This window comes from Globicephala melas, chromosome X (assembly GCF_963455315.2).
Source record: "Globicephala melas chromosome X, mGloMel1.2, whole genome shotgun sequence".
Classification (NCBI taxonomy): domain Eukaryota; kingdom Metazoa; phylum Chordata; class Mammalia; order Artiodactyla; family Delphinidae; genus Globicephala; species Globicephala melas.
In genome coordinates this window covers 24,273,437-24,297,535 of record NC_083335.1, presented here as the reverse complement: position 1 = coordinate 24,297,535, position 24,099 = coordinate 24,273,437, and the positions used below count along the sequence as shown (strand labels likewise).

General features: G+C 42.6%; 1 protein-coding gene across 8 annotated transcripts in view; it reads left to right on the top strand.

Moving 5' to 3' along the window:
- The window catches only part of GRIA3 (glutamate ionotropic receptor AMPA type subunit 3), a 293,982-nt gene that overhangs the window by 55,227 nt on the left and 214,656 nt on the right, over nucleotides 1-24,099 (top strand). For all 8 annotated transcript variants that reach the window (XR_009560811.1, XM_060293089.1, XM_060293090.1 and 5 more), the window contains one exon: nucleotides 20,725-20,964. Coding sequence is in view for 7 of the 8 variants with exons in the window: in XM_060293089.1 (XP_060149072.1) it covers nucleotides 20,725-20,964 (240 nt within the window). In the remaining variant the exon portion in view is untranslated. The remainder of the gene's footprint in view (nucleotides 1-20,724; nucleotides 20,965-24,099) is intronic.

The following is a 24,099-nucleotide window of genomic DNA, read 5'->3' as shown; positions in this document are numbered from 1 at the left end:
TCTCCACCAAAGAGGAATTCACAACACTTTAAAAGCAAAAGCAGTACTCCTGAAAAGGAATGTTTCGTGGTATTCAAAATGTCTTTTAAAGTATATTCCCTGTAATCCTTCCAAAGCTGCTCATGTTGAGATCTTCAGAGAAAAAGCACAACAAAAACCTCATCATACATAAGCATAGCAACTCAGCCTTTAGAAAAGAAAGTCAGTGCCTGCTAACTGATGAACATGAAGCACGGTAAATTAAAAAACCCAAAAAACTATCTTCCCCCTGATTTCTAATTTTGATGGCCAGACAGACACATAAATATTTGTTCAATGAGTGATAGCAGATTGATAATACTTTTCTGTACTAGCTGGATAGATGAAAGAGAAGGGAAATTGTGTTATCATTTAATTATTTTTGCATCAAATATATTCGTATGCTCTATTCAGAGAAAATATTAATTATGCACAAGAGAATTTTGACTGAGAAATCTCAGAACACTTTAGAGAACTGCATTGTGTAGAATGATTCAGGTGGTCAGATAAATAAGGAAAAAGATAGGCACACAGAATGAGTCCCAAAGAATACGTCCTTTTTTTTTTTTTTTTACTGTGTCATAACATTTATATAAAATACAAAATACAGGTAAAGTGATTTTTTTGTTAGATACCAGAACAATATTAAACCTTAAGGGGAGTCACTAGAATGGGACCAGAGAGCTTCTGAGTGTCTGGCAATTTTCTGTGTCTTTTTTTTTTAAAACATCTTTATTGCAGTATAATTGCTTTACAATGGTGTGTTAGTTTCTGCCTTATAACAAAGTGAATCAGCTATACATATACATATATCCCCATATCTCTTCCCTCTTGCGTCTCCCTCCCTCCCACCCTCCCTGTCTCACCCCTCTAGGTGGTCACAAAGCACTGAGCTGATCCCTGGGCTATGCGGCTGCTTCCCACTAGCTATCTATTTTACGTTTGGTAGTGTATCTATGTCCATGCCACTCTCTCACTTTGTCCCAGCTTACCCTTCCCCCTCCCCGTGTCCTCAAGCCCGTTCTCTAGTAGGTCTGTGTCTTTATTTCCGTCTTGCCCCTAGGTTCTTCATGACCATTTTTTTCCCTTAGATTCCATATATATGTGCTAGCATAAGGTATTTTTCTCTTTCTGACTTACTTCACTCTGTATGACAGACTGTAGGGCCATCCACCTCGCTACAAATAACTCAATTTCGTTTCTTTTTATGGCTGAGTAATATTCCATTGTATATATGTGCCACATCTTCTTTATCCATTCATCCGTTGATGGACACGTAGATTGCTTCCATGTCCTGGCTATTGTAAATAGAGCTGCAATGAACATTTTGGTACATGACTCTTTTTGAATTATGGTTTTCTCAGGGTATATGCCCAGTAGAAGAATACGTCCTTTAAAATGTCTTATAACTGGAGGTTCTTAGTGAAGGCAGAACCATCTAGAGGTCACCTCTCTGCCTCCAACCAAGAATACATGGAAGAACCAATTTTTTTTTCTTTAGATTCCATATATATGTGTTAGCATACGTTATCTATTTTTCTCTTTTCTGACTTATTTCACTCTATATGACAGACTCTAGGTCCATCCACCTCAGTACAAATAACTCAATTTCCTTTCTTTTTATGGCTGAGTAATATTCCATTGTAGAACCTAGGGGCAGGACAGGAATAAAGACACAGACGTAGAGAATGGACTCGAGGACATGGGGAGGGGGAAGGGTAAGCTGGGACGAAGTGAGAGAGTGGCATGGACATATATACACTACCAAATGTAAAATAGATAGCTAGTGGGAAGCAGCCGCATAGCACAGGAAGATCAACTCGGTGCTTTGTGACCACCTAGAGGGGTGGGATAGGGAGGGTGGGAGGAAGACGCAAGAGGGAGGGGATATGGGGACATATGTATATGTATAGCTGATTCACTTTGTTATACAGCAGAAACTAACAAACACACCATTGTAAGGCAATTATACTCCAATAAAGATGTTAAAAAAAAAGAATACATGGAAGCCTTCCTGAATAAATCAAGTGCATCTGCTTTCTAGAGAGCAAGATTCTTCGATTTTTCTAAGGGCCTCTCCTCGTTTTTCTAAGCCTCTTACAAAGCAAAAAGCCTTTCACTGCTAAGGGAATACATGATTGTTCCCTCCATGTTTCTCCCAGGTACCTGTCAGAAGGCTCTGCACTTGGTATGCCCTCATATGCCACTGATGCCTGGCCAACACCAATGTTCAGTACCCCCCATACCACTCTGGAGCTGAGACTCCTTCTTAAGGACAGATGAAAACCAACATGGGAAGGAATGTTGGCCCCAGGGCGAGCTTCCGGGGTGAAGGATAGCAAAACATAGTCCTAGCGTCACTCACTGGGTCTGTAGCATTGGTTTGGGGAGCCTAGGCACCATAAAGATTGATCTTTAACCAACTTCATCAGAGGTTCCGTTTAAAAGGCAAAAGAGGCAACTAGGCCCCAACTGTGCACAGAAACAGAAATCACAAGCAATAAAATAAAATTAAATATTCATAATCAACTAATTGCTGGTACAGTTGGCTGCTTTGCCAGCCCCCCCCAGAGAAGGCATCTTCTATATGATTTCCGAAGTATTTAAACAAGTGCAGCTGTAATTATTATTATTCCTATAATAATGGGGTTTCTACAGATCTTCATATTTTTACATGTTATATACTCATTATAGCTAATCCACAAAACATCTCTTTAGGGTATATAAATACTGTCCTTGCCAGTATGCTGGAGGGGAGTGAGAGCTCAGAAAAAGGTAAAGTGAAGGTCACAGATTCAGTCAGCAGCGACTTAGGAAACAGAACTGGAAAATACTGCTTTTCAGCAATTATTCATAAATTCTTACCAATTTATGTCATCAGCTCACTAAATGCTTACAGTATAAACCACATATCCTGATCCTGATGCAAAACTAGCAGAACATGTGTTATATGTTTCCTGGCTCTCTAAAACCTCCTCAGCCATTGGTAGAAACTGATATTCACATATATGCGGCAAACGGGCCACAGCTCAGTTGAGGCACGCTATGATCAAGTGCCAAAATGGGGGCTTCGACCCAAGTGTTGCTGCCACTCAGAGAAGGACTAGGTCTCTTGGGGGATGAAATGGGCACTGCAAGCTCCATGGAAGAGGGAGCTTCAGCAGGTTTTGAAAGGTGGGCAGGAATTGGAACGGTAGAGATTTGGGAAATGGCACCCCAGGATGGGGACGCAGCATGAGCAAATGCTCAGCAGCAGGAATGAAAAAGAAGGATGTCAGGAATAGAAAGACCAACCAGGCTGGGGTAGAAAGTTCCTGCTGGAGAATTGTGGGAGACAACTGTGGGTAGATCATAAGCCCTAGTGATGGAGGACCACAGGGTAGAAAACAAATATGCACTATTTACTGAGCACCTACCATGTGCAGCTCCGTGTACCATGTTTTTCTAATGTGAATTCCAGGTTGAAGATTTTGGACTATCTCTGACAGGCAATAGAGAGCCAAGGGCCCAGCTGCTGGGTCCCAATACCTAAAATCAGACAGAGTGGGCTCAGTTATCTCACTCACGTGTCCCTGGTCAACACCTGAGGACTTACTGGAGTGTTTTTATGACTAAATATGTAGCTTCTCTCAGGCAATGCCATTGTCATCCAAAAACATGAAGCCTTTAATTTTGCATGGCATTGCACAAAGAGAATTACAGAGGCCTGATTCCTCTTCCTCTTGGAGCAAATGGACCATTCTGACGTGGTCAGATGTACACACTGGCAGCACATAAAAGTCACAAATTTAACACATGACTGAGCAGCAAAGTACCAGAGGGGGCTACGTACTCTGTCTACAGCTGAAACTGCATTCTACAAGTTACATGTGTGTACTTAATTCTAGCTATTTCTAGCTATTTTTAGTCATATTCTTCCCCATGGGGCAAGTTAGACACTTCGGGAGACACAGTCTTCGGGAGACACAGTCTTACTTTCAAACCACTGAAGGAGCAGCTGCAGGGTCTGTGAAGAGGACCCAGCTGTTCTGTGTTACTGCAAAAAGTTAGAGAAGATTCCATTTGAATGACACTCTGCACCAGTAGTTTCTCTTCTCAGCTGACACATGGATTGAGTTCCAAAAGAAGTCATGTAATATGGCCGGCGCACACGTGGCCTGGGTACCAGAGCTGCCCGGTAAAGCATATAAGCTCCAGGCTGGAACCGAAGGACTGGCCAGCATTGCTAACCCCCAGGTGTGCTCATGCTTCTCACAGCCCCGGCTCCAAATTTCAGTGACACATGTTCCCTAATCACTCCCATCTGAGATACTGGCAACAGAGATTCCACCAGCTCCATCCCCAGATGGCAGTTCAATGGGACTCCAGCTGAATGGGGAGGAGGTGAGTTCAGATGGAGGCTCCTAGGGTCTAGGGAGGAGGGATGGATTGGGAAAACAGAAGAGGGAATAAGATGGGACTTCTGCAGGAGGCGATAAATAGTGAGGACATAAATGTAGATCAAACCAGTTCTAGACTTGGGACAGGGCACAGAGCTACAATGGTGTAAGGAGTTAAAGAAATACATTTGATTTAATGACTCACAACATGTATGCATATATTTGATAACCAAAACAAAAGTCTGATGAAACAATATTTACCCTGACTACCTGGATACACTTTGGCATTTTTCTGTTTTATTTCATTTATATTTTTAAAGGCTAGGTCATGACTCACTACATTGATTTCATAACCCACTACATTGATATCATAACCCACTAGTGGCTTGTGCCCTGCAATTTGCAAAACACTGCTGTAGGGAAAGGAAAGGAAGACTAGTTTTCCTTTATCTTTCCTTTCCCCCTTTTCAGTCATAGATTCTGGCCTGGAACAAGTCAGAAGTGAGGTTGAAAGAAAACGGGGACTGGGATAAGAGTGGTGAAGGTAATACACAGGGAGAAGACAAAAGTGGGGAAGAAAGGTGAGGTCTTGCCGTCACTGGGCCAGCTCTGAAGGCCCGGGAAGGAGGTCATATGAAAGGGAACTTGAGAGTAGAACTCCACAGCTCTGGCATCCGGCACAGTACTTGGTGCTGTTCAGTATAATGACAAAATACCTGCTGAATTGATACACATAAGTTAGAGGCTCTTTGAACATTAATGCCCTGTAGTGGTCCCACGTGGAGAGGCAGTCTCTTGGGAGATAACCGAAAGACTCAGATCCTTCCTGAGTCCTCCTGCCAGCCCTCACAATTTACCTGACCTGTGTCGTGTTGCCTCAGTGCCCGGTTCTCGGTTAGAATTAATCTGATAAACCGCTCCATAAACATTCCCCTTCCAGGCCACATGTGTCATTTAACAGGGAATTTCACCATCCTAGCCCAGAGAGGTGGGTGTGTTTCAAACCTGGCAGCAGGCCATGGACAAGACAATTGAAGGCAGGAAGACTTTCCAAGGACCCTCAAACCACACTACACGGCAACTACCTGCTCTGCCTACACATTGGCAGTTTCCATGAACTGTTAGACAATGCCCCCCACCCCACCAAGATAAGTATGAAAGTTGCTAGTATGACGCCTAGAACAGAGTAAGTACTGAATAAATGCAGGTTATATTAGAATCTAAAACATTTAGTTGGGTAGGCACAGCAGGCAACTTTAATAGGACCTACTAGCCCAGCATTGCCTATGATGATGGAAACGTACCATGTTGCACTCACTGGCCAGTACATGTAGCTGTGGAGCACTTGAAATGTGGATAGTGTAACTGAGAAACAGAATCTTTCATTTTACTTAATTTCAAATAATTTTCATTCAAATAGCCACATGTGGCTAGTGGCTACCAGATCAGACAACTCTGGTCGAAGACAATCACGAGACATAGGAAACACATTTTGAGCAAGTGGTGCCCTGGTTAAAAAGCTGGGTCTTTTTCTAAATTAGCCTCGAGACCTGAAATTCCTCACTGTTGTGGCCTCTCCCGTTGCGGAGCACAGGCTCCGGACGCGCAGGCTCAGTGGCCATGGCTCACGGGCCCAGCCGCTCCACGGCGTGTGGGATCCTCCCAGACCGGGGCACGAACCCGCGTCCCCCGCATCGGCAGGCGGACTCTCAACCACTGCGCCACCAGGGAAGCCCGAGATGTTCTTTTTTTAAGGACAAAGGAGATTGGGGGGACTTATGGGTGCGGGTATCAGAGGGTTTTGTTCTCAGATTCTAGCTACAGTACCTGTAGTTCCCAATCAAAGTGCCCTTAAAATAGAGCGTAGCTAGATCCCGTAATGTCCTGCAAGGGCCACTGAGAGCTGCCTGCATGTCAGCCATAGGCTTGACAGGACAGACACCTCTGACGGGACTTCTTTGGCACAATGTTCCACACAGATCCAGAATATCCTCCCAAACCAGGCGCGGAGAATTACTGTCAAAAATCCAACCAGTTGAATTCAAATTAGAAAACGTGCCTTAATTTAAACTTGCCCTTTTTTCCTAGAGGAAAAATGAGTTCTTTGCTCTTCAGGCTGTGAACATATTTGAGGGAACTAAGGCTGTATAGATTTTTAACGCAGCAATAAGATGAACTGTTTTGTATAACTACCAATTCTCGGTGTTGTGAAGATGGCTTTTCAAGAGTTGCTTCCCATCAGGGTTGCATTTGGGAAATTTTACAAGGCTGTTTACAGTTTGTTTAAAGTCAACTAGCAGGCAGGGAGGCTAAGGACCACAGACCCCAGAAACTAATCAGATATCAATTATTCTACTGTAAAATGGGTAAGCCACTTGCTTTCTGACAACAAAAGGCGATGAATCAGCTTTTTGACCTTAGGCAATGACACATAACTTGATTTGGAGGGTAGAAAGGAGCAGTTTCCCAATTATTCTGGTGCTTCATTCTTTACCAGAAGGTATTTCTCTGTCTCCTCTTAGTGTCCTCTTCTTCTTTTACTCCCGCCCCATAAAACACAATAATAAACAGTAAAGATACATGGTCAGAGATGATGAGACCAGGAGAAAAGAAAATCATTCCAGTTATTTTTTTCCCTGAAACTCAGATCTGTGAAGGTGTCTGAAGAACAAAGGTCAGTTTTAAGAGTTATTTGTATCGCCTACACTGTAAGTGTATTAAAGATACACTTGGAGCAGACTGAAGAATTCTGCCCAGTGTACTTATTACCTAATTGTCATCATCCCGGAAAGCATAGGGGTGAAGAATGAAGTAGCGTGGCATTTGATTCTGTCCTTGACCCTGTCTTCTTCAGCACTTTTGTCAATAATTTGGATAATGCTACCCAAAGCAGGCTGATAAAATTTGTAGATGACACATAACTGGAAGTGATAGCTAATAAACTTGTTAACCAAATCAAGATTTAAAAGAGTGGCTTGGTGCTTTGTGACCACCTAGAGGGGTGGGATAGGGAGGGTGGGAGGGAGGGAGATGCAAGAGGGAGGGGATATGGGGATATATGTATAAGTATAGCTGATTCACTTTGTTACACAGCAGAAACTAACACACCATTGTAAAGCAATTACACTCCAATAAAGACGTTAAAAAAAAGGATAGAGATTTAAAAAAAAGAGTGGGTCAAAACCATAAGGACATTTTAAATGGGAAAAAAATGCAAAAAAATTAACAGCACATATCCAAAGTTAGGGGAAGCCTGGCTTGGCAGAAGTCCCTTAACAAGATACCTGGGATATAAATTCAAGACTACAGTATAAGAGTAGGCTCCACAGAATTCTACAGTGGACTGGTTAAAAAAAAAAGTCAATGCCATCCGAGGCAGAGCTGATAAATACATGATGTCTAGTCCCAAATGGGCAGTGAGAAAGCATCAATTCACTGTCTTCTGGATGGGCTCAACCTCACTCACAGTGTGGTGCTCAATCCCAGACACCAGACTCTTAAGAGTGACATTTAACAAACTGAAAGGCGTCAAGAGGAAGATGGCCAGAGTGGTGAAGGCCTGGGATCTATGGCATAGATCTGAAGTGCTAAGAGTGATTAGCCTGAACAAGAGAAGGCACAGACAGTTGGGATATATATCTTCAGATATTTGAAGGCCTGCCATTAGATAACAGAGTAGATATTTCGGTAAGCCTCAGGCAAAAAGAAGGAACTATAGGTGGTGAAAGTTACAGAGGCAGATATGTGCTCAATATAATAAAGAAATTTCTAATAATTAGAGCTGTCTAAAAGTAGAATGCACTACTTTGGAAAGTGGTGAGTTCACCATCATCAGACGTGTTCAGGAGGCAATGGAATGCCCACCTGTCAATCAAACTATAGAGAGGATTTTTGCATTGCTTAGGAGGGGGTGACCTAGGCCATTACACTCAACATTAAGAATGTGATGCTGAGGAATTCAAACAGAATGGGAAATAAAAGCATGTCTTCCTGACTGATAATGAACCTAAACATTTTATTATGTTTATAGTGTTTTGGTTTTAATTATGAAATATTTCAAGCATACATAAAATAACAGATAACCATTAATTAGCTTTTAAGAATGATTTTTGTTTAGGGGCCCAGCTCACCCTCGCTTCTATCCCAGCATGGGCTGCAAAATGAAAGAAAATGGCTCTCAAGTTCTGTAAAACACAATATCAAACTTGAAGCTCTTATCTGTCAATGAAAAATCTTAGGGCTGATTCAAAGGCATCATAAGAGTTCATCACTTTCCTGCCCAGCTTTAGAAACTGTTTCATTTACTGTGACTGGATCACTGGATCAATTAGTTTTTCAGTTAAGAGTTGTAGGGCTTCCCTGGTGGTGCAGTGGTTGAGAGTCCCTCTGCTGATGCAGGGGACACAGGTTCATGCCCCGGTCTGGGAAGATCCCACATGCTGCGGAGCGGCTGGGCCCGTGAGCCATGGCCGCTGAGCCTGCGCGTCCGGAGCCTGTGCCCCGCAACGGGAGAGGCCACAACAGTGAGAGGCCCGAAAAAAAAAAAAAAGAGTTGTACTAAAATCCTGTGTAAAATGAGTTGCAAGTCAAGACAGGCCCCTGACAATTTTAGATGATTGATGGAGATACGTGGGTGAATAGCAGAGATGGAGGCTGGGAAGGAAGAATGATGATTCTGTGGAGTTATTTGTTTATGAAGGTGATGAGTACTGAGAGTCAAGAACCAATAGCACTTACTCATTGACACTTAGATAGCAGCTCTTGTAAATTTTCAAAGGAGAGTTTCAGCTATTATTTCCATTTATTCTCAGTGCATCCCTGTGAAGTGGGCAGGACAGGTGTTAGTTCTGCTGGCTTACAAATGACAGACCTGAAGCCCAGTGAGGTAACTGGCCCAAGACCACACAGCAAATTAGGGACTGAATCATATAAAAACCCACTGCAGTGCAAAAGCACTGAGACATAATTTTTAAAATAATATTGAGAGCAGATAACATTTATCAATTGAGCACAAACTTCTATGAGAGTCACACACTTTGGACATATTTATTTAATCCACACAACAATGCTATGGGGTAGGTACTATCAACCTAACGGTTATAGATATGGAAATGAGGTTTGAGGAGTTTAAGTAACCAGCCCAAGGTCAGTAGCAATTTGACCTCAAAAATAAACTCCAATTTTTTTCCACATCCACTGCCACAACTCAAATCCAAACTACTATTGCCTGTCACCTAGACTGCAGGAAAGTATCCCAAATATTGTCCCTGCTTTCATTGATGCCCCCTTAAATCTACTGTCCATACACCAGCCAGATAAATCTTTTAAAAATATAAATCAGCTCATGGAATATATATGATCAAAATCCTTCCATGATTTCCTCCCATGGTCCTTAGAATAAAATCTAAATCCCTTACCAGCATCCTACAAGGTCCTTCAGGATTGGGTCCCTGCCTCCTACCAGACTCATCTTGTACCCTCTTCCTTATTGTCCACACTCCAGCCAGGCTAGTCTTCTTTCAGTGCCTCAAGTACATCAAATGCTGTCCTCCATCTGGGCCGTAGCAAGTGCTATTCTCTCTGCATGGGATGCTCTTCTACTCTTAGGCATCAGCTCAAATGTCACATGGTCAGATAACTCTCTCCTGACCTAATCTAAAGTCACCTTGTCACATAGCCTCATAACACCCTAATACCTCCCCTTCGTAGTACTTAGAATATGGTAATCACGCACTGGTGTGATTCTTTTATTACTATTTGCTGCCAATACTAGACTGTAAGCACCATGAGGACAGAGATCGTATCTGTTTTGCTCACTGCTGTATCCCAGCACTTAGACAGTGTTTGTCACGCAACAGGAACTCAAAATTTTATTTGATGAATGAATAAGCAAAAATTTTAAACTCCTGAGCTCCAGTCCTTAACCATATGTCTTGATATAAAAGGGCCTAAAAAGCCCCTCCTGGGCTTCCCTGGTGGCGCAGTGGTTGAGAGTCCACCTGCCGATGCAGGGGACACGGGTTCGTGCCCCGGTCCGGGAGGATCCCACATGCCGCGGAGCGGCTGGGCCCGTGAGCCATGGTCGCTGAGCCTGCGCGTCCGGAGCCTGTGCTCCGCAACGGGAGAGGCCACAACAGTGAGAGGCCCGCATACCGCAAAAAAAAAAAAAAAAGCCCCTCCTTACCCCAACCCATCTCAGCACTTCTCCTGCCATTTCTGACATTGCTATGGAAGGGTAGTTTGCACTTAGAGTTGCAAAAACGAATTTTCCAAAATATGTGTGTTCATATGGTAATGCCTGCATTTGCAAGACGCTGTATTCAACTTGGATCAAATGTTAATAATGAGTGTTGTCTTTGCCAGCGTTCAGATACATGCCACGTAATTGCAAAAATAACTAGTTAGACTGTCGGAAGGCAGTATGCTCCTGTGAGAAGAACAAAATGTTCAAGGGAATTAACCCAAAGATGGTAATTAAACCATGGAATCATCAGCTGGAGATGGGGCTGACACCTTGTTCTGACTCTGGAACCTATAAGCACCCACTAGAACCCAAGACCAAAGGATGTTCAAGCAGACGGGGGAGGCTGATCTGTATGAACCCAGGGGAGGTATGAACTGGCTTCTACCCCATGCCCACCCACCACCTCCATCCTTTATCTGATTTTTCCCCTCCTACATCCCCAGGTTAAACACAAATAGCCAATTTGAGAGCAAGCCCAGGGAAGAACCTGCCTTATGGAGGGCTTTGAAGAGTCCACTCTTCCTAACTCTTCATTACTAAAACAACTCCTTTGGGATTACCTAGATATGTGTGCTTTTTCACTAGGATAAGGCCTTGTTCTCTGTGGAGAGGAAGTCGTAAGCCAAACCTGTGGTTATCAAACCGGGTGGAGGAGGGAGATGGGAACAGGGAGTGACGATGCCCCCGGGGGATATTTGCCACTGTTTTCAGGCATTTGGGGTTGTCACAACTGGCGGGTGGTGGTGGTACTACTGGTATCTAATGCGTAGAGGCTAGGGGTGCTGCTGAACATCCTACAGTGCACAGGACAGTCCCTCACAACAAAGAATTACCCAGCCCCAAATGCCAATAGCCCCGAGGCTGAGAAACCCCGAACTGACTCATTTGCAAAGATTCATTTATTAGTCCATAAACAACTCATACACAGAGCAGGTTCTTGCAGAAATGGGAGCTGGGATGGGTGTATTTTGATCATACAGTTGGACAGAAAGGAGAGAGAGTAATCTGATAGCAGTGCCAATGATAGATTGGGGAAAAGACCAGAAGCAGGTGACCTACTGTCACAGTCTGAGAGGGAGGGCCTAGAACCTGACCTGAAGATGAACAGGAAATAGATAACCCCCCTCCCACTGTTCTGTAGAGGTAGAATTGATGAAGCACCACAAGAGAATGGTATAGGGGAATGAGACAAAGATAACCCTTAAGACTCTAGCTTGGGTGACTGAAAGAAGGGTGGTGAGCAGATCTGCAGGTGGAGGGTGGGAATGGAGAAATAATGCGCTGACTGTGTGACGCCATGAAGGCCTCTAGGTGAGGCTGTTTTATTAGCGGCCAGAAATGTGGATCTGGAGCTCAGGAATGTGTCTGAAGCTAGAGGCACCTATTTGGAATTCATCCACGTGGAGGTAGTGAGATGAGACCCCCGGCCTGGCACGTACCAGGAACTCCATAAATTTTAAACAGTAAGGCAGGTAGAGCCAGCAGAGTTTAGTGCTCTTGAAACAGGAGAGGGGAGTTTCAAGAGGGAGGATGTGGCCAACAATGTCTAACGCTGCCCAGCAGTCAAGTCGAATGACGGCTGTGAATAGAGTTGGATTTGGCAGGGAGCAGGTCATCATCCAACTTGAGAGAGCAGGTTCAGTAAAGTGACGGGGGCAGAAATTAGGTTGCAGATGCAGACTGCTGCAAGGTTCTCATCATCCCATCATTAGCGATGATGGTAAAGAAGGAGTTAGAATGATAGCTTATGGAGGTGGCAGGGATTCAGGGGGAGATGGAATCTTTTAGCAGATTTTTAGCCTGACAGGAAGAAGGCAGCATAGTGAGGATAAAAGCACACACTTGAATAGCTAATAGCCATTATGTATCTCCTGAGTATGTCAATTGCATTTTTGAGCTTCTATAAAAGTAAGTGGAGGGCATGTAGAATTGGGATTCGATGTATCATCTGGCATTCAAGAGGCCCAAGAGGTAAACTTAGGTTCGATTTAAGGAAGAGCTCCCTTGTCATCAGAGCTGCCCTGCAAAGGAAGCGCTGCCTTTGAGTAATGAGCTCCCATATCGCTGGAAGTATTCAAAGAGAGGTAATATGACCTCACAGGATGTGGTTCCTGTACTGAATGGGAAATCAGATTAGATCTTTAGTTTCCAAACCTTTGGACTTCTCGGATCAGTAAATGTTTTAAGCAGGGAAAAAAAGTGAGTGAAGCATAGATCAATCTAGAGAGTTAGCAACTTTTAACTTTTGCTATGTTAAGTACCTTAGTTTTCTATCTACTACGGTAACATATTACCACAAATTTAGTGGCTTAAAATAGCACACGTTTATTATCTTCCAGTTCTGTAGGTCAAAAGTCTGGTAGCCATCTCACTGGGCTCAAATCAAAGGTGTTGGCAGGGCTGCACTCCTGTCTGGAGGCTCGCAGGGAGAATTCACTTTCTTGCCTTTCCCAGCGTCTAGAGACCACCTACTTTCCTTAGCTCATAGCCCACTCCACCTTCATTCATAGCAATGGCTGGTCAAGTCTTTCTCATATCACATCACTCTGATACAGACTCTTTTTTTTTAACTTCTGCCTTCCACATTTAAGGACCCTTGTGATTACATTGGACCACCCAAATAATCCAGGATAATCTCACTATTTTTATATATTTATTTATTTATTTATGGCTGTGTTGGGTCTTTGTTACTGCACGTGGGCTTTCTCTAGTTGCAGAGAGCAGGGGCTGCTCTTTCTTGCAGTGCGTGGGCTTCTCATTGCGGTGGCTTCTCTTGTGGAGCACAGGCTCTAGGCGCACGGGCTTCAGTAGTTGTGGCATGCAGGCTCAGTAGTTGTGGCTCGCGGGCTCTAGAGCGCAGGCTCAGTAGTTGTGCCGCACGGGCTTAGTTTCTCCGCGGCATGTGGGATCTTCCCAGACCAGGGCTCGAACTCATGTCCCTTGCATTGGCAGGTGGATTCTTAACCACTGCGCCACCAGGGAAGTCCAAATCTCACTATTTTATTTATTTATTTATTTATTTATTTATTTATTTATTTATTTATTTATTTTCCGTATGCGGGCCTCTCACTGTTGTGGCCTCTCCCGTTGCGGAGCACAGGCTCCGGACGCGCAGGCTCAGCGGCCATGGCTCACGGGCCCAGCCACTCCGCGGCATGTGGGATCCTCCCGGAGCGGGGCACGAACCCGTGTCCCCTGCATCGGCAGGCGGACTCTCAACCACTGCGCCACCAGGGAAGCCCAACTCTCACTATTTTAAAGTCAACTGACTAGCAACCTTAACTCTACCTGCGATCTTAATTCCCCTTTACCATGTAACCTAATTCACAGATTTGGGAGATTAAGACATGGACATCTTTTGGGAGGCCATTATTTGGCCTACCACAAAGGGGGCATATATAAATATTATATATATATATATATATAAAATATATATATGTATATATAATATATATATGTGAAGTCATATATATATATGAGTGGTATCATCAACATCATCATCATTTCAGAAGAGAAAGGACTCTACAGACAACACCCAGACAATAGAAATGATACAGAGAAAAGGACTGTTTTTCCTAAAAATGAACAGTTGTCAACCTTACCCTAACACACACACACACACACACACACACACACACACACACACGGATATTTCACCAAACTGGAAACTTCACCTTGGGCCAACATCACAGCTTTAGAAAACATTGGACTGCATGATCTTCCATCTCTAAGCTTCCCTGAACCCCTGGAATTCACTGTACTATGGTATTACCTGGAGAACCTTCCTGTGATATATCTCTATTGGTTCCTCCATAGCTATGTTTTTCTCCTTCCTTCTTGTTTCAAGTGTGATCATTATGTCAGCAAGAGACTTCAGTTTCCTTTTTTCCCCCAATTCAAAAGGCTATGAAAAGTGTTCTGTAAATGATATGGATATCCTGGGTCTTTAGGGTAATCAAGGGTAACCATATTCTGATCTCTAGGGTAATCAAGTTGTGTGACATTTTTGTAATGATGCCTTTTGGAATGTGGGTGATATAATTAGCTGCCACACTGTACATTAACAATACCTGTCCTGACCCTACAGACTTGGGGACTATAAATATAAGTGTGACAGCTGGCTCCAGGCTTGCTTGTCACTCACCACTGAAGGCAACATAGCCGGGGAGCTACACCAGAATCCCCAGGAATCCAGAATGTGGTCAGAAATGACATCTTCAACTAGAAGAATTTGGTGTTTTGCTAGTAAGAAGAGATGGAGACAGGCACTCTTAGGAAGCAGACAACCGTGATATTTCATGCTGGGAAGGCACAGAGGCCCCGAGTGGAGACAGCATTTTACCAGCACAAAGGCATTATATAGGGAGGGGTAGAGTCAGAGGACAAAGTCAAATTAGCAGGGGTTCTTTCTTAACCCATTGCTACCCAGAAGTGACCCAGGAGTGAGAATAAGAAAGAGCACTGAAGAAATGTCTAGGGAAGGTGAAAGAGAAGAAAAGCTGTGCTACCTGGGTACTCAGTGTGAAGTCAAGGGCAGTGGTTGCCATGGGGAGGGTGAACTGATGGGGTCAACAGAGGGCAAAGTAAAAAGAGTTGGCAAGAGGAAAGAAACAGAGAAAGAACTATTTAGTTGCCAAGTTATATGTTAGGCACCATGTATTTTGTATGTACCGTTTCATTTACTCCTCACTCCATGACAATAACCAAAAGCCACATTTATAACTAAGACATACTTTACATTTTACTTATCTCATTTATTATTGTCTTTTCCCCTCACTAGTACATAGGTTCCCAGAAGACAGGGTCCTTTTTCTCTCCTGTTTCTCCCACTACCTGTAACAGTGTCAGCACATGGTAGATGCTCAGTACCTATCTGTTGCATGAATAAACAGCTAGCATAAAGTGCCAGGCACTGTTATAGACAGATGCTTCCCATGAATGAACTCATTTTAACTTTCATGACCAATGCTGAGACAGGCACTATTATCCCAATTTTACAGATGAAGAAACTGAGTCAGAGACACAGAGATATTAAGTCACTTGCCTAATAAGTGATGGATTCAGGATTTCAACCTACACCGTCTAACTCTAGAACCTGCCTTCATAATCTCTATTTTATACTGAGGCTCAGAGAGGTTAAGTTGGGCAGCTTAAGACTGGCAGAGCCATGACTAGAAGCGAAGTCCGCCTGCCCCTTCCTTTACACTTCACGGCTTAATAGGATTGCCAAGACAACTATTTCTTCCATCATCATTTTACCAGAGGCTAGTCTCCTGAGATAAAGAAATGGGTGTGGTTCATTAAGGATTCAGATAAAGATAACACACGTCGCCCCAAAGAATCACGAGTCCCAAAAGATCACCCAACAGTCTGCCACCTGTTCTCATTGATATATATTTTTTGCTTTTGAATTTTATTTATTTTTTATACAGCAGGTTCTTATTAGTTATCCATTTTATACATATGAGTGTATATATGTCCATCCCAGTCTCCCGATTTGAGGCTGGAGGGAACTGAGAGCAGCAGCTAGTGGATGAGTCATGGGAACCCCCTGGTGGATCCGTCTATGCTGAGAGCTAGGCGTTGAGGTTAAGTCACTTTCAGGCCAGGCAAATCCCGACCCATGCTGCCCTACGTAGCTCTGGAGTAGGGATGGTGTAGAGATGCTGCTAAAGCATTTCTGGGAGACTGGTTCATAATTCATTGTATGACCTTGTGTCAGACGCTTCCTCTCCTTGTGTCAGTTTCTTTAGGTTAGGGAGGTGTCAGTGGAACTTTGTGTTGAATCATAAGAGCTCCACTTTCTCTCTTATATATTGGACTTTTCCACATAAAATTTCATTGGGAGAAAGGATTCTACACTAAAAACTATGCTTGAAAAATCCACTGAATGAAATAGTATTTAAATTCCTTCTAGCTCAAACATTCTAAGAGCTTAAAAACATAGACACTGTCCTTTGGGTCAGGTCAGTGTTCCATTCAGCCCTACTTTCTGCAGCCAGGAAGAGGCCCAGGGATCTGCTGTGAGAGGCCATTCACAGGTCCCTTTTGCCCCAGCCTCCCGCAGACGCTATTACCCCTGTCTTCACGTGGCAGTTGTCTTCCCCATTGGGCCTTCTACTTATGTTACTTGCCTATGTTGAGACGGAGAAAGTGTAACTATGCACAACAGTACTTGCAGGACAGCCGCACCTCTGTTTTATTCGTAAGGAATAGAACACTTACTGATTTTCTCCTAACACTCTTTTTGTCGACATCCACCGCTGTGTGTCTGCCTGCTAGATCACAGTAGCCGAGGGTTCCTTGAGGGGTGCTGCTGATCTATAATCCTCCTAAGTCCCCTACCTGAGCTGTGACCGAAGCTGTAAGCTTAGTTTGGAATTTTTTAATTTTCATTGGGCTCCCTCACACCTGCTCACTCATGCATTTTTATAAGTTCTTCCTTAGTCTCATTCTGTTTGTCATCATACATAGGCTTAAAGATTTCACTGGTTGCTCCTGCCTGGAGTCTGGGTTTCACATATACAAAATGACTCCCTCCTTATAACGTTTTTTTTTGTTTGTTTTTTTGTTTTTTGTGGTACGCGGGCCTCTCACTGTTGTGGCCTCTCCCGCTGTGGAGCACAGGCTCCGGACGCGCAGGCTCAGCGGCCATGGCTCACGGGCCTAGCCGCTCCGTGGCACGTGGGATTTTCCCGGACCGGGGCACGAACCCGTGTCCCCCTGCATCGGCAGGCGGACTCTCAACCCCTGCGCCACCAGGGAAGCCCCTTATAACGTTTTAAAACAAGGAAAAATAGCATTAAGTTGTTTAGGTGTGTGTGTTTGTATATTTTTTTAAAAAAACAAGGTAATGATAAATAAAAATTTCAGGATAGTAGTTACCTCAGAGGGAGAGAGAGATCAAAACAAGGAGACAGAACAGAGGAAGAAGACATAAATCAGGTGACCATATAAGTGTGAATTTCTTGCTGGATTGTTTATTGTATTCTATTTGTCTGTCTGTCTATCCTTGCACTAATACCACATGCCTTTTCATATCAACTTTAGAGTCACTTATCCGTTTTTCTTATGGTTAATAATTTTTGTATCCTGTTTAAGAATAACCCGAGATCATGAAGATATCCTCCTGTATTTTCTTCTAAAGCCTGCTTGATTTTGATTGGAATTGCATTGAATCTAAAAATAAATTTGGGGAGAATATTTAAAAAAAAAGAAGACGTAAGTCAAACTAAATTATTAGGAATGTTATAGTTCTTGGGTTGGGTGATGGTTCTGTGAGTGTTCACTGTATTTTAAATAAATAAATAAATAAGAAATGTCCATATATAAACTAGTAATGATGAATTCTGCACCCCTGAAGTTCAAAAACAATGATTACAAGAGCAATGCGAGGTTTTTTTTTTTTTAAAGTTAACCAGAATCTATGATATACTTTAATTTTCTGTTTCTTTCCAATACATCAAGGGCTTTTTGAAACTCTAAGGGGATCATAGCTATAGGTTTGCCTCTCTCCGAGTTTACTTCTCCCTCAATTATTGTCCATAATTTAGTCAGGTTGGAATTTCCTTGTTGAAAAATATGTTGCATTTCCCCACAGGCTATTTTTATATAGGATTCGTTGATCCTCATCTTTATCTTGGGCCTTGCATGCTAGTTTGTATAGATCTAAGAATTACTGGCTACGTCCTGAATCATTTTGGGCGAAAGGCCACGATTGCTTGTTCCAGTCTTCCAACCCCATGACCATTAATAAGATTGGGTTCTGTCTAGGGTTGCCAGATAAAATTCAGGATCTTCAGTTAAATTTTAATTTCAAATAAACAACAAATAATTTTTTAGTATATGTATGAATTTGAGGCATACTTATACTAAATAATAATTTTTATTTATCTGAAATTCAAATTTAATTGAACATTCTATTTATATATTTTCTATTTATGTAAATATATATTCAATATATTTTTATTTGCCAAATCTGGAAACCCTATCTCATTCGAGCCAATAAGTACTCTCCAATGTCACTGTTGGTTTTGGGTCCCAGGGAGTGTGAGTTTGGGAATTGGACAGACAGCCAGGTTCAAATCCTGGCTCCTCCACTCAAGAGACAGAACTTTTTTTTTGGCCTCAGAATTCTTATCTATTAAATAGAAATGATAGCACTACCTCATGAGGTTGCTGGGAATATTAAAAGAGATGATATTTGCATAGTACTTAGTACAGGGTCTGGTACCTACTAAGCACTCAATAGCTGTTATCATTATTATTGTCAATTTTATACAGAACATTATGTGCACTGGCCAAGATTTAACCTAGTACTGTAAAATTCTGCATTTACAGGATTAATTTGGGAATGGGACTCAGTGTCTCCTTTGGTGATGACCAATGCAAAGTGGCATCTAGCCCCTTCCTTTTTGTTTTTGAATACTTCTTTTGGCCCCATGTCATGAAATGCCCCAGACTCATTCTCTAATTGCTTTTTCCTTTTAATGTAAAGGCTTTTTTGTGCATGTGTTTGGAGGTCACTTAGAATTCCTCAAGTTGGAAGCAACTGTCTTCCCCTAAGGAGGTGCTTGAGTGATTGAGAATCGCCTTTGAAATGCCACCTCAAGCCAATGAGTAATGAGTTTGGCTGATAAAAGGGAGCAGACCCTTTACATTCTCTTCTCTGACCCACCCATTCCCATCAAAACTGACCCACCCACTTTCCCATCTGTCCTGGCATCTAATCAGACATGCTAATGGCTAAAAAAGATTCTATTTAATCCCCCTCCCAAGATAGGCTTTTTTTCAAAACCCTAAACCTGAAAAAGTAAGCCTAACACTGGCTTCCTAGCAGATAAGGGTGACCATGTGGGACCCCTTAAATCACACCCAATTATCAGCGGCTTGTTCTGCCTGCTTTGCATGAATGGAAGGGAGCAGTAGCGCAAATAATCTAAAGATCATTTCCACTTGGTTTGGGAATGCACCGCATGGTGTTGTTGTAGCTGATTTGCTTTGCTAATTTTGTTCTACTTAAGCTAATATTGAGATTGGTTCACATTTGTGTGTGTGTGTGTGTGTGTGTGTGTGGTACGCGGGCCTCTCACTGTTGTGGCCTCTCCCGCTGCGGAGCACAGGCTCCGGACGCGCAGGCCCAGCGGCCATGGCTCACGGGCCCAGCCGCTCCGTGGCACGTGGGATCTTCCCGGACCGGGGCACGAACCCGCGTCCCCTGCATCGGCAGGCGGACTCCCAACCACTGCGCCACCAGGGAAGGCCCTGGTTCACATTTTTTAAGCTCATCTGGGCCAGAAGAGGGAAGAGATAGTGGTGTGGCCCACTCTGAGATGAAGGAAAACTGACCACGATCATGAAGGGGACATGAACATTCTATGTGAGGGCTAACAGATCAAGAAGATCAGTGCAAAAGGATCAAGATAGAACTTTGCGAATTACACATGGGTAGAATAGGCCCACCTACCCCGTGGGCACTGAAAAGCTAGTCTTCCCAATGGCCTTCCCAGAATCTGAAATTCTCTTCATTAATAGCCTACATAAAGGGTGGTAATCATGCAATAACTATAGTTAAAGCGTTATGTAACCTAAGAGGAGTAACATTTCCTAGAAGACACATTAGCAGTTCATCTGACTAAATCATCAGTCACTATTGTCACCTCGTAGAAAAAGCACTGAAGGGGTGAGACACAAGACAGTTCTACCTTGATGGGGCCTGGGTATACTAAGAAGCCCCTGGGCAGCTATGGTGGAAGGACAGGAGCACTTGGGTGATTTGGGGGGTGGGCTGGAAGGGTTGCTGAAGGAGAGTTAGACAACTTTCACCTCTTTCCTTCCCACGTTTTTCTTAGTTTCCTGCTCATGATAGACATAGAGAATATGCAGATGTCTCAAATAAATGCTTCCCTTTCTTATTCTCTTCCTTCTGGGCAACTGGACTTTCAAGGGCTTCTAGAGATTTCAGAGATCATTGGTTTTCTTTTTGTCCTTTAGAGCCTAACTATACATTGCACTTCCAACCCTACAAGCTGCAGCAAGGGACCATGGGGCTATTGAAATTTCTTTCTCTTTTTCTCATTGCAGTCTGCTCCCAGTTCTCGAGAGGGGTGTATGCCATCTTTGGATTCTATGACCAGATGTCAATGAACACTCTGACCTCCTTCTGTGGAGCTCTGCACACATCCTTTGTCACACCCAGCTTCCCCACTGATGCAGATGTGCAGTTTGTCATCCAGATGCGCCCAGCCTTGAAGGGCGCTATTCTGAGTCTTTTGGGTCACTACAAGTGGGAGAAGTTTGTGTACCTTTACGACACAGAAAGAGGTAAGAAGAGGCATGTGCTCTCCTCTTTGAATATTCATGTAACAGTGGTGTTCAACCTTCCTCAACTCATGCTTGTCCCCTTCTCTTCCAATAAATCTCATATTCTTTTAAAATTGTAATTAATATTCAAAATGAATTTAAGAGTGAGGCCAAAAAAGAATCAAAACAATAGCCACTTTAGAATCTAGTTTTTCAAATTGTACATGTCCTCCCACCCCCAACTTTGAAAAGGGGTTTCGGATTATCCTCCTGGTTGAACCACTGTTGTTGAAAAAAGAACCCTTCCCCCTCCCCCAAATAATTTATGTGGTTTACGTACACAAATTAAAAGCAGCTTAGTCTAAAATAGAGAGAGGTCTAAGCTGGAAAGGTTTTGGAGAATTAATCCTGCCAGAGACTATACTTATCCTCATCTCATAGATGAGAAAACTGAAGCCCAAAGAGGAAAAGTGCTTTTTCACACAGTAGTTTAACCACAGAGCTGGGACTGGTGGCAATGTCTCTGGCTTCCAGATCACATTAGGTGTCCAGATTATGGGGCTTCAACAATTATCTGATGGAAATAATGAATGGAGACTGGCTAACCCGGGTTTTGGGGGTGGATAGTTTTTCTAATAGTAAGACATATTATATTGAATCTATTGAGGACAATTATATTGAAACAGTCTCAAAAATTAGGGGTCTGATCTTAAATAGTATAGAGTTAGGTATACACATCATAATGCAGCTAAACAGACTCCTCTAAAACCCAGTTATCTTTGAGGGCTTCCTCAGTAGAACCAAGGGATCCTATCACCGTGAGATTCCAAAAGATGACGTTACTTTATCACTTGTTTGCGTGTAATCCAGGTTATACACAGGGAATGGCTCTCTCTGACTCAGGACTTCCTGACTCAGAGAAAGAAGGAGCAAATGGAAGTCCTATCTGCCTGAGGGGTCCCTGGAAATGACATGCTTATAGGTAACTTAACTTGAAGGGCCATTTTGTTTTTAGGAATCCAGAGAACTCTTCACTTCGCTCTCATTTTGATTCATCATCAAACCCTGTCAGGAAACACTAAGGCCTGTATTTGCTTATGGCACCTACCTCCAGAATATTATCAAATTTCATGAACCTGCAGCAGGAGAGCAGAGTTCTAGTCCATGCTCTGCCACTAACTAGCTCTCTGACCTTGACCAACTCATTCAATCTCTCTTGGCCTTGATCTCCTCACCAAAGCTATGTCCCTTCTTAATGTAATATCTATGATTTTTTTAACATTATACTAGACATAGGACACTTTGTATCTTATTACTAATCCTAACTTACATCTTATCAGTTAATTAGTCAACCAATCTACAAGCTGTTATCAATCCTCAATGGTTTATTCAAATCTCGTGATACATGCTTATATAATACTGTTCCAGTAGGGGTAGACAGAAAAGGACATTCATGAAACAATTCATGAACAACTTTTAGAGCAAAGTATCAAACTCAGTACCAAATTGAGTGCTACACTACAGATTCTGATTGCTATGAGAATTGTGAAAAGGTAGCACTAGAGTTTTTGAAGGCTGGCTAGAGGAGCCAGGCCTTAAAGGATGTATAAGCTGTGGATTGGAAGAGAAGAAGGAAATGGACTTTGGGGAAGAGGAAAGGAACATGAACAAAGGGCAGGATCGGGAAGGAGTGCTGTGTGTTCCCACAGATCTTTGCCTGACTAGAGTACCAAAATAGTTTGAATGTTCTAATTCACAGTTTGCTAAATTTTAATGCATTTCATTTCTTTCAAACACTGAGGATGAATTAGCCTATTTCCATGTACTATATACAGTGTAGTCTGGTGCATAAAAATCTAATTTTCAGAACTGAAGTTTGTAAATTAGACAGCTTCTCTCCTGTAACTTTTTAAAACTAAATATCAGTTCTGCTAATGCTATAGCCTCTCATTTATTGAAAAGCAGGAGACACAAGTTAATGTATTCTCTTCTCATCTCCCATGACCCTCCTTTGCCCATTAGCTCTCTATTAGAGGAAAGGAAGCAAAAGTCCATCTCTGTCTGTTTCTTAATCTGCATTTTTTTTCTCAAATCATCTCACTAAATAGTTTGTTCAATTCTATGGTCTTAGAGCCAAAAGAAACCTTTCTGACTTGTGTGTGTTCATATTTTTTCCTCTATAGCCATTTAGCTGGTGGGATTAATCTGCTCTGCTTAAGAAGTACTTTCCATAAAGTTTTATACTAATTTCCTCCTTGGAAAGCCTTCTTAAAACACTGCATATTATGACCCTCTTCCAAAAGTTTCAGTGGTTTCTACTGCCCACATTGAAAAGTAAAAGTAGTCTATTTCTTAAGACTCGACATAATTATCCATCAACCAACCAACGAACCTGTTGTCTTAACATTATGTTACTAATGAGAACTTTCCACTGCAGGCAGCTCCCATTTTCCACTGTTGCCCAAATGTGCCAGAACCATACTTGCCTCAGCAACTGCACTTCTACTACCTGGAATTCTTTCCATCTTGATTATGAAAATCCTTCCTGCCTATCCTTCCATTTTTCAAAACCCACTTCAACCTCTACCTCTCCAAGGTAGCTTTCCCTGACCACTCCAGTGCACAATGATTCATTCATTCATTCAATCCATGGCAGGGTTAAAATGAGGAACAAGATAGACATGTCTCCTGCAGTTATAAAGCTTACATTCTAATAAGGGAGATAGAAAAAAAATAAGTAAGCCAACAAATAAAATAATTATATATTTAGGTAAGGTGCTATGAAAGAAACGAAGAGACAGATACTAATGGATAGGACCTAATTTTAAAAGGATTCTCAGTGACAACCTCATTGAGAAGGGGCATTTAAGCTGAGAACTAAAGAAGTAGAAGGAGACAGCCATTTGAAGAATATAGAGAAAGAGTTTTCAAGCAGTGGAAATAGCAAGTGCAAAGGCCCTGTGGCAGGGAAGAGCTTGGTATGTTTGAGGAACTGAAAGAAGACAAGTGTGGCTAAAGGGTAGTGAGGAGGTTGAGAGTGGCCTAAGATGAGACTATAACGGTAAACAGAAGCCAGATCATAGCCATGGAGTACAGACAGGAGCCAACATAAGGAATATGAATTTTATTCTAACTGCAATGTGAAGTCATGGGAGG